This window comes from Natrix helvetica (genome assembly GCF_964273705.1).
Source record: "Natrix helvetica genome assembly, chromosome: Z".
NCBI classification, from domain to species: Eukaryota; Metazoa; Chordata; class Lepidosauria; order Squamata; family Natricidae; genus Natrix; species Natrix helvetica.
In genome coordinates, this window is record NC_138554.1 from 96296854 (window position 1) to 96310450 (window position 13597).

Consider the following 13597-nt stretch of genomic DNA (forward strand, 5'->3'; position numbering starts at 1 on the left):
CTTGGCCTCCTGCTGCTTTTGTGGCCACGATCAATGGCAAAAGGAGCCACACTTGCTGGAGGCCGCAGCCTGAGCAGCACCCACAAATCAGCTGGTTTGTGAATGGCAGCTGGAATGGCTCAGCTCGCCGATTAAGGAGCCGAGAAGCACTGAGGTGAGCAGGGAAGGGAAGGGCTTTCTCCTATTCTGGCCACGCCACCCTTTCACTAGGGCTTATTTTCAGGAGAGGGCATATCTTTACATCCACCCCAAAAATCAGGCATGGCCTTATTATCAGGACATGTTGTTTTTTGGGGCAAACACAGTAGTAGTGTGCTGGTTCAGCTCTTTCTAAAAAGCTGATCCCAATTGATGTCAATAGGGAGGTAGGAGTCTTCCCTATTGACGCTATTTGACAAAGTAGGGTCAAAAGCCACTATTTGTGGGGTGGTGCAGCACTTGGAATTCTCTGTCCTTAACATCTACATGAAACTGCTTGATGAGATCATCCAGCACCATGGGATGAGGTATCATCAGGTGATACTCATTTCTACATCTCCATTTCTGGTGATTCAAGTGATACTTGCGGTAACCCTTTCACAGTAGGGAAGCTATGGAATTCTGGATAAGGTACAACAGGCTTCAGCTGAACCCTGGTAAGACAGAGTGGTTGTGGCTGTGAGGAATCTAGGGATCCAGTTGTTTATCATCTTTAGTTTTGGGTGGGGTTGCACTACCCAGACAAATCCAGTGTACAACCTGGGAATTCTCCTACATTCACAACTGCTCAAAAGAGTAGGTGGCAGTCATGCCTAAGAGGACTTTTCTGCAACTTCATATTATGTACCAATTGCACCCATATCTGGATCATGCAGCCCTGTGCATAGTCATAAGTCCCCATGTCATCTCTGAGATGGTTTACTGCAATGTGGCTACATTGAGGCTACCCTTGAACTGTCTTTGGATGCTACAGCTGGTACAGAATGTAATGATGTGACCAGTTCTGGGGGCCTTAGGGTAGCAAAGATAAGACAGCTAAGTGTATGAGCTGCATTGGTTACCATTTTGCTTTCACATCCAATTCAAGCTGTTGGTTGTTAACCTTTAAAGTCACTTTGTTATTATTAAAGTCTTTTGTGACATAGGCCCAGGCTGAGGAGCCCTTTTGCCCCAATGGGATTAACCCACAGCATTTGCTCCAGTGGAAGGAACCTCAAGTGCATTCCACCTAGTAGGCTGGTAAAATAAAAAAAGAATCAGCTTTTCCATTGTGGCCTCACCTTCTGGAACATTATATCGCCCCCAGTGAGAATATTCCCACCCTTTTGGCCTTTTAGAGGGGCATTAAAACCTGGTTTTGTCAGTTGGCTTGGGGCCCATATGGTCCTCCCTGCTGGAGGTAGTTGATGATGTAAGAATATGTCATTCCAGTGCTATCTGCCATTTGGTTTTCTATATATGGTATATCATTCTACTTAATTTTAACTGTTTTATATTTATCATTTTCTGGAGTCACTTTATCAGTGGGGGGAGCTCATAAATTTAATAAATAAATAAAACATACAAATGTATACAAATACAATTCTGTTGAGTTTGTTTGCTACTGAATATACTTAAGATTTCCTTAAATTCAAACTCAATTGGTGATCTACATGGATCTAGTTATTCACTTTTCTTTAGAATAATGCAGAAGTGATCATTAAAAGATGCTATGGGTTTATATGAGAGATGAAGAAAAATTATATATTGACATGCTTCAAAAAGCAAACATATATGTATTACGTAATTATACATATTTCTCGTAATCTTTTGTACTCTGTTAGTAATTAATAGTATGATTAGTAACTGTGCCATGCAGTAACTCTTAATAATTTTATGAATTAAATACTGCATTTTCTGAAGTCTTTACATTTTAATACAATAGGAATAGTAGGTTCTATAATTAATCACTTACTTTTAATTTTTCATATAGATAATTCAACTTATTAGACGTGCCAAATCTCAATATGTATCACTCCATTTCTGGAGCTAGCCATCCTTTACAAACTGAAGAACAAGAAATAGGAATTGATCCCCTTCAGAGTTATGGGAACAAGCCTGATGAAGGTGAGTGTATAATTTCTGTACTGCCATTGCACTTTAAAAATATTTGGACAAGTTTGGAATGACAGCTTCTTTTGAGATACATTTCAGGAGAGGAGTTATTTTCTTTTCAAATCAGTAAAATTTGTAATAAGCACTGCTTTGTAACAGTCAGACATTAATAAAACTGAAAAGTCAAGTTAAAATTATTTTGGAACTACTTAGATAGTTACCATTTCCAGTCATTGAGTGAATAATTATTTTACCATCCTAATATTGGCATTCAATATGACTTTTACTGTGTCTAAAAAAATGCACTTATTTTTTCTTCCTTTCTTGCTACTTCATTTTTGGTAGTGTTCTGTCTTTGCTAAACTAAATATTTAGTGTAGTATTTTATTGGAGCAATACAATAAAATGATACAATCCAGACTTCTACCCTGTTTTCCCGAAAATAAGGCCCAACTGGAATTATAAGACCTAGCATGATTTTTCAAGATGCTGGTAATATAAGACCTACCCCCAAAACAAACCCCAGTTAAATTGTCAGCCAGACTGACAAATTTAGTATCATCCCCCCCCCCCCCCTCCAAAAAGACCTAATTGAAAATAAGTCCTAATGTGTCTTTTGGAGCAAAAATGAATATAACACCATCTTATTTTCAGGGAAACACAGTATTCTCCATTATCTTTTACTTTCATAAGATAACAAAATAGGTAGTTCATATCTTCATTCTAACAGGTTATGACTATAATTTTGTAGTAAGTATTTCTCCGCATGTTCTCATTATATTTAGCTTGTTTAAATGATTTATCTGCTTGAGTCAGGAGACAGTCACCCATTTTTAAACCAGTTATTAACAAAATGGTAATACGTAATGGAAATAAAAATAATAAATTGTCAAAAATTTCAAATTTAATATAAACATCTGGCTGGCTATGCAACCAACCATGATAATAATAATTAAAAAAACTTTATTATATGGGATTAAAATATTGGTTCTTTAGAAGTTTATTTTATATTTATTTATTATTCAAATTTGTACAGGCACCCATATTTCAAAAAGTGACTTATATAAAGACATTGAATAAAACAACAGAAAATCCACGCTAAAATCTACATTAATAGTTAACTATTATAAATACAAATACATAAACCCTAGGGAAAGGGAGAATAAGAATGACTACCTCCATAATAAAGCCATCTACAGTAAGCTTGTCTCCAGTTCTCTAGGTGCCCCAAACCTAGTAACATAACACAGGTCTTGAGATAGTTACAAAATATCAAAAGAAATAGAGTTAATCTAATTTTGGGTCAAGAATATTCCATACAATGGGCATGACTGCAGTGAAGGCATATCTCCTGGTACCCACCAAATGTAGATCCCTAGTTGAGGGTACTTGCAACATGCCTTGTCTGTCAGTTCTGATGGAATGGGTGGGCTGATGTAACTAAGCCCCTCAGATACCCTGGCCCCATGCCATAAAGACTTTAAAGATTAAAACCAGCTAACCCTCACAGCTTCCATGGGGTGAATGAAATGTGGTTTCATTTAATTTTGCAGGGTAGAGAAATATAATTTGGTATCATTAGTCTACTTATAATACCTCATCGTGTGGCAATGGTTAAGATCACTGAGCATTCTTTTGCTGAACTAGAGCTCCCAGCATCCCTCACATCTGCCCATGCTGGTTGGCTGCTCTGAGGCTGCTCTGCTTCAATAATATTTATAAGGCTAGACGTTTTCTACCTCTCTGTTATAATCTAGCTTGCAAAAAAAGCTTTTTTGTATATATATAATCTAATGTTTATACTGTAGGATACCCTTTTCTGCTGCTCAACTGAATGTGCATTTAGGGAGTATCTCATTGTGTATATGCATACAGAACCTTTATGTGTAAGGACTATATTCTCTGATTGGCTAGGAGAGAGCAACACTGTTGGAAAGATCCTTAGTACTCTTTGTGCTTGGTTGTTATCTTGAAGAGTTTCATTACCCAAACTATGTAAGATAGTCAGTGCTAGTAGGGAGTGGGGTTTGTTCTCAATTTATATTTTAGTGGCTTGCTATGGTGGGAGTAGTTTTAGTGGTTAGTTGGGCTGTTTGAGCTGTTTACCGATGGCTCGTTTGACAGTTGTTTGATTGGCAGTTGTTCACTTCTTGATTGTTGATTTGATATTAATCAAGAAAAAAACCCTCTAAGACCATTCCCACCAATACTGACAGGACAAGCCACCAGAATATAAATTGAGAGCAAACCCTATCCTACTAGCTGATAATGTTGCCTAGTCTGGGTAATGAAATATCTGCAAGAAAACAACCAAGCCAACGATCCCACATTTCAATCCTGAGCTACAAACATTCTCCTTTAAAGTTCATTTTGAAATTATTTCTTCACATTTTTATGGCTTTATTTCTTTAGTCAAGAAATGCACATGTCAGAAATAATTCTCTGAGATAACTTTGTACTATTTCCAGATTATCTTTTTGAAATTCCATGTGTTTGTGTGTGTTTGTGTGTGTGTGTGTGTGTATTTCATATATAGAGACAGAAATTAGGATCATTTTTATTACGATGTATCATGATGAAATATTAGAGCCTTGAATGTGACTTCTTTGTATCAATATGCTACACTTAAAGATACAGTTTGGTGTAGTAGTTAAGGCACCATGCTAAAAATTGGGAGATTGTGAATTCTAGTTCCACAATGGGTATGAAGCTGGGTAACCTTGGGCCAATAATTTTTTTCTCAGCTCCAGGAAAGGAGCAGTGAAAAACCTTGTAAAGAAAACTGCAGGAACTTGCCCAAGCAGTCTCAATAATCAGATACAATTGAACAGAAAGAAAAAAAGAAATGTAACATTTATAAAAGTGACTATTTTCTATATTTTGAAATTATAGTATAATTAACTCATTATGCATATACATATTATTAACTTTAGGAAATGCCTACTTCCTTCCATCTGAATTATCTAAAATAATCTTCAAAATTCAAATGTTCTCACAAAGGTATTATATTCTATACTTTAATTTATTTTCTACATCTAATACAATAATAGGTGTATTTGTAAAATATGTGTGTGTGTGTGTGTATGTGTGTGATATATATATATATATATATATATATATATATATATATATATATATATATATATGCTGGTCTTGTTGTCTTCGGGTCTTTTCCTGTGTAAGATTGAGATTGTCTTGGCAACGTTTCAGCGAGGTCCCACTCGCCATCTTCAGGCTGGTGTTTTCGGCTTCGTGCTTGTGCGAGTAAAGCTGGTTGGAGCTGCCGTCTCTCTATAAATCTTGGTGGGGGGGGGGTTGTGGAGTGTTGGCTTAGTTGCTGTAAGTGAGTTGATTGGCTATGTAGTTGCATCCTGATTGGTAGATGGAGTTGATGTTTGTAGATTGGTCGGCTGTTTCCTATCATCCTGTGTGGCTGAGGTGCTGGCTTGTGGCTGTTGTTCTTTTGTGTTGTAACGATCTGGGTGGTGGGTGAGGCTCATTTGTTGACTAGGGCTGGTTTCCAGATGTCTGGTAGATGGGAGGGCAGCCCCTGCCACATACATTGGACAAACTAATAGGAGAATAAATTCACACATCGCAGAACACAAGAACGCAGTCAGAAAAAAAGAAAAAACTTCCTCCCTTTTCCAGCACCTTAAAGCAACAGGACATGAAATTGATTTTGAAGTAATCAAATTAATCTCCAAAACTGAACACTTCAACAAGAGAATAATTATGGAAGCCATCGAAATAGAAAAATACCCCCACAACATGAATAAACGTGATGATACCTCCCACCTACCAGACATCTGGAAAGCAGCCCTAATCAACAAACACCACCCAGGCCGTAACAACATGAAACAACTACGGACACACAGCCAGCACCTCAGCACCACAGGATGATAGGAAACAGCTGACCAATCTACAAACATCAGCACCAATCTACCAATGATGATACAACCACACAACCAATCATTCCACTTACTGAAACAAAGCCAGCACTCCACACCCATCCACCAAGATTTATAGAATGATGGCAGCTCTGTTCACACTTTAAGCCCAAAACCCAGTCTGAAGATAGCAAGTGAGACCTTGCTGAAACATTGCCAAGACAATCTCAATCTTACATGGGAAAAGACCCGAATACAACAAGACCAGCATACCTACACCCATGGAAATCTACAAAAACGTGTGTGTGTGTGTGTATGTGTAGATTTTCACAGGTTTTCACGGGTGTCTTTTCCCGTGTAAGATTGGTGCTGATGTTTTTAGATTGGTCGGCTGTTTCCTATCATCCTGTGGTGCTGAGGTGCTGGCTGTGTATCCGTTGTTTCGTGTGTAATGGCCTGGGTGGTGGGTGGGGCTTGTTTGTTGACTAGGGCTGGTTTCCAGATGTCTGGTAGGCGGGAGGTATCGTCACGTTTATTCATGTTGTGGGGGTGTTTCTCTATTTTGATTCTCTTCTTGAAGTGTTCTGTTTTGCAGATTAACCTGGTTCCTTCAAAATTAATTTCATTCTTGTTGTATTTGGGTCTTTTCCCGTGAAATTAATTTTGAAGGAACCAGGTTTTGAAGGAATCTATCGAAATAGAGAAACACCCCCACAACATGAATAAATGTGATACCTCCCGCCTACCAGACATCTGGAAATCAGCCCTAGTCAACAAACGAGTCCCACCCACCACCCAGGCCGTTACAATACAAAACAACAATAGACACACATCCAGCACCAATCTACCAATCATGATACAACCACACAACCAACCAATCCACGTACTGAAACAAAGCCAGCACTCCACACCCACCCACCAAGATTTATAGAAAGACGACAGCTCTGATCACGCTTTAAGCCCAAAACCCAGTCTGAAGATGGCGAGTGAGACCTTGCTGAAACGTTGCCAAGACAATCTCAATCTTATACGGGAAAAGACCTGAATACAAGACCAGCATGTGTATGTGGGTGTGTGTGTGATATTTTTAAAGCCAAAATATTGGGAAAAGTTGTTTTTTGCATCCAACATTAAACAAAAATTGAAAATGTTTTATTTAGATAGAAAAAATCAGTATCTCTTGAATATTTTAGCTGTGATTCATAATTTTTAACTTCATTCAGCAAGTATATTTTATTTATTTGTTTCTTTTTTCTTCGTGCCCAAGAGTAATTAGTTACCTGTATAGGGAAGACATCCTAGTTTTTTTAACTTTAACATTGCTATGACATACAAAGTTATTAGTATTTGAATTGATGTTTAAAAGAGCCATTAATTCATTTACCCCAAATGTTCATTAACAATGTAAATGTATGCTGATGTTCTATGAGACAAGGAAGTGACTAATGACTCTTCCCACTAACAACACTTAAAATGAATAGAAACTTAAGATAGCTAATCTTGAAGTAATCAAGACCCTCATTCAGCTTGGCATCTCTGTATGCTCTAAAACAGCTGTCAACTGTTAAAAATATATACACAACACACAGATATGCACATGCAAAGATAGACATATGTAAATACATGGTTCTTCAAAGTCATAAAGGTTACCAACCATGGTACATTTTTACATTCTATATGTAAATATTTTATATAAAGCATCTATTTCATCTCCATGACTTCTTTACAGTGAAACACAAACTGCATTTTAATCTAATGCCATATGCAGCCAAGATTCATAATTTTCCAGTTTATACTACTATTTTAAATAAAGCATGCTGTAGATATTGACAATAAGATGGACTTTAGCATAATTTTCTTAGCACAAATACCATAACTCATAAATTCAGTATTAAGTGGCTACAATTGCTTTATTAAAAAAGATGTACTTTGTACATTGCATAAATCGTCCACTAGTTTATATGCTACAATGCATTTAAGTAACAATTTAAATTAGTCTATATCTTCATCTGATAATTATGTATTGCTGGCTTGATAGTAAGGTTTTTAACCTAGACAGAAAATATAAATTCAGTATCAGTTCAGATATGGATAAAGCAGCTTTCATTGAGGCCCAAACTGTATGAAAAAATGCATCCTAAATTGACCATTTATGTTGAAGAAAAAGCTCTCTACTCTTCTTTATAAAATAATATTGAAGTAATTGCCTTTTATTATGGTAAAACTATGCACATATGCACACAATTTGAACAACCTCTATAGCATTGAATTGTCTTTTTATAAATATCTCCTTTACCATTTATTTACATTTAATTTATTTAAATATGAATGGAGGGTTGGTTCCATTTGTTCCAAAGGGTTAAAAATATAATAGGTTTCTTGATTCATCTTTAAAAATGCACTGGGTTTATTGCAAATAATATTGTCTTTAATTATTAGCAATGAAGTTATCATTAGTCAGATTAATCATATATCAGAGAGACAAGGTAATATTCTGAACACATTTAATGTCTCTATACATTATGTATTTATTGAATAGAGAAATGTAAATAAATATATGACTGAGATTTTCCACTTTCATCTTCTAGACCAAGTAGTACATTTGCACTGTAGAACTTATATTTTTTTATATCTATCCCATGGAATTTATAGTATTCTTTACTCAACCATTTTAGCTGCCTTGATTCTCTTTGATAGAAGAAGAAAAACAAAGAATCTTTGGCAGGATTTCTAGATTTTGTTATTATACCATGATCAATAAAATAGAGCTCCAGTAAACTTTGCACAGTCTATTTCCTGACCTTGTCTAATTTGAAGGGCTGGTTTGGGCTTTTCCATGTCTTCACAAAGTGAGAAGATGCATAGTTTCTAAAGCAGTTGGATAAGGAATAGTATAAATTCAAAAATGAAAACACATCCAATGTGGCTGTTAAGACTTGGGGAGAAAATTTGTCATGATTTATATTTTATAAAGATTTTGATTCTGATTTTGGTATTTCTGTGATCCCATGCTAATTTAATGTAATTATGTATTTTTGTGATTTAGTCTATGAGCTAAACATTCAGATCTGCTATGCAAGAGATAGATATGGACATACTTTTTTTAATACATCAGATAGATATTAATTATAAAAATCATTATTCTAGATATAAATAGAGACATAATTCCTCACTTGATATGATTACGGAAAGAAATAGATCATTGGAGTTGCTTTGGTTCTAGGGCTAATTAGAAAAGGTAAGAATTAAACGTGAAAATTTTATTTTAATGTGACAGGTATTAAAATATATCTCAAAATATTTGTTTGGCTTAGAAAACTGTGAGTTATGAACAATTAAGAGTTGTGTAGAACATTCAATACTGAAACTTATTCAGTATGTTTTATTTTATTCTCTGTAAATAGCATCAAAACTTCCTTCTGTTTCATCCAACACCAGATGCTACTTAGCAAGCTTTTAATAGTCATTTATTAATAATAGCTTCTGTGTAGTTTGATTTTACTTGAACAGCTACAGATTTCTAGTGACAAAGGCCACTGGAATATCAGTTCTCCACTTATGTCTGATAATAATTATTCCTGTCAGTTGCTTCTTAAATAGTGCTCTGTTTTGTAGTCACTTCTATATTTTCATGTATAGTAAAAATTGGAGCATAAAACACAGTGAGCATCATTGTTTCTTTTTCTTTTTTTCAAGAATTTACATAGTTTAAATAATATTTTTAAATATATCTGAACTAATTTATCAACTCTCATGTCATTTGTATCATGCCTCAATATTATTTAGGTTTTGAATATAGTGCATTTGAAATCAGCTGATAAACTTAAATACCTATTTAGAATTATTTGCTTTTGATTATGTAGGAAGTATTAGCCTAATTTTGGTTATTTTTGACATGTACAGAAGTCACTATAGAATCAACATAAAAATGATCTCCAATTGAAAACATCCAGTAATAAAATTCCTGTGGCAGTTCTTTCAGTTTATATATGTAATGTATATAAATGTAAAAAAAAATTCCTATAAAACAAAGTAGAATGAATCATTTAATAATGATTGTGGATAATAATAGTTTGCCCATCAAAACTTCTTCTTAAGTTTAGAGTTCTCATCTGCAAATCTGTTGTTCTTCACATAATCTATATAGTGGTAAATAAAATTCTAGAATCTATGTTATTAAATATTGATTAAAATAATATTTTATTGTTGAAAAAATGTTTTTCCTGACAGCTCAGATTCTTTAAATTCTTGAGAAATCAATCTGTTGTCATGATTGTTTGAGAACCAAATACAGCTTTCCCACAAGTCATAATTTTTAAATTAAGTTGGTAGTTATATGCAGATAAAAGATTTGAGCACATTCTTGATGTACTTAGTAATAGCATCTAGTCTCAAATTCTGTATTTTAATTCAAAATCTGTTCCAAGAAAATGAAATAAAATCAGATATCCTGGATTTGAACCTGATTTGTCAAAATATTTAAATTGAATTTAGAAGTCTAAATAAAGATGTTGAACATATTTTAAACCTTTATAGTCCAGAATCTTAAATCTTTCAGTGTAACTGTATTAGGACATATAATATGAAGAAATACAAGATTGTCATGACACATACCTGATGTGTTTTGGTTTTTTTTTTGCCATTTTCAACAAGGTGCATATTATTTATGGGTGATATGGCTTTTTTTAAACAAAGAAAAATCTGTCTATGCTTATATTGCCATTTTTATAAACAAAACAGCTGATAGTTTAATGAATACCATACTGAGGGCCATGTAGGACATAAGGCAAATTAAGCAGGTTACAAACTGCACATCTTCTATTTAGATACAGGAGATCTTCCCAGTCCGAATAATTAGTTGTACTAATCAGACAAGCCGACAGTTAGAAACAGAAGGAGACCATTTGTATCAATTTGAACAACATAGCTGGTAATGAAATGAAATAGCTACATTGGATAGTTTTCACCTCTACTTTGGATTATACTGTCTTAATCTTGCTTATATTTAATGAATGTTTAAAAAATCCATACATTTAACAAAAGCTCACTATTTTATAAAAATAAGCAAAATAAAATGATATGTTATATAAATAAATAAATATAAATATTTAAAAATAAGGATAAAAATATAGATTTATGAAATGAATAAATTGGTATTATGAAAGATATTTTTCCTCAAAATAAATGCCTTTCGTGCACAAGCAAGAATTAAATTTCATTAACATTTTTTTCAGTGTAGATTCTTTTTCTTCAATAAGTCTGTTTTTGTATTTTAGTAATTCAGTTAGGAGAAATAGAATAGAGTGACAAAAACTTCTGGGAACACAAACGTGTTTTGTGTGTGTATAAGTGTGTGAAAGCACAACAAATATAAATTGCATTGATTTCCCTTTAAAAAGAGAGAAATAATATCTTGCTGTATAGAAGTCTACTTACATCTGGAATAAAACAATATTGAGAAAGATTATTTAGCATTTTATTTATAGACTTTTTAGAAGATATAATCATGATTTTTATCTCATCTTTCTCTTCACCATTCTATGAAAAAAAATCCAGATGTTTTGTTCCCATATATTGCGCTAAGATAGGATATAAAATATAAAATATACTGTTTGTGCGTATGTGTAATTTATACACACACACACACATATATATACATGTGTATACACACAGACACACACATTTGTTTGCATGTTTTATTAAGTTTAAGATGAACATTTTCCAAAGTTCATTCTAATTAGTCAGTAACGTGTTTAATTTTGATCTGATTTTTAGATTTGTTCATATCTCTGAATCAGTAATCACATAGTTTTATTGTTGGAAAATAAAGCACCATCAGCTGCAGAACATATAGCAGCTGATATTTAAATTTCCTTTATATGCTTTATTGTTATTTTTATAGAAGTAAAATCTGTTAATCAAGCAAATTTTACTTTTACATACTAATACTAAAGGAAAGATTTAAGTTTCTTCTCCATTGTTTGCATAATGTCATCCAAAATAACATTGTTATTAATGAAATATTTGGAATATAATGATCCTTGGTAACTTTTTGTTGCTAGGTTTATTACAGCATAGAGATATGTATTACACCACCATGATATTACTAAATATTAAGAAGCTGAAACAACATTTCTTTCAGTAGTCTACTTAAATCAATAGCAATAATAGTCTCAGCTGTTTTGGGGAGCAGGTGTTGCTTACTAAAGGGAAGCAGTGTCTTTTCTTAGCTACACTCTTACATATATTTTCCTGCTGAGGCTATGGAGAGATTACAATGTTGTGCATTGGTCAGAGTATCTGAGTATTAGATAGTATTATAATATTGAACAAGCATGAGCTCAACAGCTAAGTTTTTTAAAAATCAATTTTATTTATTAAAACATATTATCAATTATTAAATTATGTATTCTTTTATGCATTCACTTGATCACTCATACACCAGAAGAATTCTAATTTCCGAATATAGTGTAATTCATCAGGAGCCAGAGGTCTAGAGTATTTCTATAGTCTGTTGATCTTCTACAACTTATGTTAAAATTGTACATTATAGCAAACGTCTTCAGTTTGCAAACTGTAAGCCTTTCTTCTAGATATCTCATGGTTTCCCCCTTTACAGCTTAGTTTCTTCCTTTCAATTCCCAGTAGATCCATTTGTTCATATAGCTATTTTATTTGATAGGTTCTGAACATCCTCTTCCTATTTTATGGTGGCCTTTTATACATTTTAAATTCTCCATTCACGATCTAAAAAGTTGCCATTGTATTTAAGTTGCAGCAGAAATACAGGTGCAACTGTGGTAATAATTGTTATAAATGAATACCTGTGGTTATAGAAAATAAAATAAACAAAATTATGCAGCCATTGATAAGTAGTATATGGATAATTCATAATACAAGTAGAAGAGATATCACTATTCCCAAGTGGAAATTAATTTATAAAATTTGATTTTATGTAAACAATTGAAATAAGGTGATCACTTTTTAAATGCTCCAAAAATTGACCTTATTGTACAATGAATAATTTCTCCAGGACCACAATTTTTCTCATGTCTTCTAGCATTTAGAACACATGATGGTTTCATACAGTGAAATAGGTAGAAGATACCATATTAATTTCACAGAAAGTAGATTTTTCTCACAAACATAAGAGTCTCATTTTCATTTGTAAATAATATATTTAGATTATTTTCATACTGAAAATATGAAAGATTTCTGTTTTATTTTTGTGTTGTTGATATGTTAACTTCAATTTTGAGATATGAATGATTAATACAAAAGCTTTTCTTTTCATGTCTCAAAAAAGATTTAATTAGTATAGTTGATTGATAGCAAGAGCTAGGGCTAATGTTTTCCATTACCATATTGATCATTTTTAACATTTTAGAATGTTCAGAACATTTTGGGTTCTTTATTTCAGTGAACCTTGAAAGAACATTGTAAAGTAAGTCACTTTTTCTTCTATATATTACTATTATTGTTTTATTAATTTCCATGTTTGTGTGTAAAACAATTTTATAGCAACCCATTTTACCCCATGTCTGGGCAGCTCTTGGTCAAAAACTAAAATAACACCACGTAAAAACTATTAGAACACTAAAAACATTGAAAAGATGTAGAAGAGTGAAGGGCAA

At 33.4% G+C, this 13597-nt stretch overlaps 1 protein-coding gene across 3 annotated transcripts in view; it reads left to right on the top strand.

Moving 5' to 3' along the window:
* TBC1D5 (TBC1 domain family member 5) overlaps window positions 1-13597 on the top strand; it is a 407032-nt gene that overhangs the window by 132075 nt on the left and 261360 nt on the right. For all 3 annotated transcript variants that reach the window (XM_081970868.1, XM_081970866.1, XM_081970867.1), the window contains exon 3: window positions 1952-2085. In XM_081970868.1, the coding sequence (XP_081826994.1) occupies window positions 1986-2085 (100 nt within the window). In that variant the 5' untranslated portion in view covers window positions 1952-1985. The remainder of the gene's footprint in view (window positions 1-1951; window positions 2086-13597) is intronic.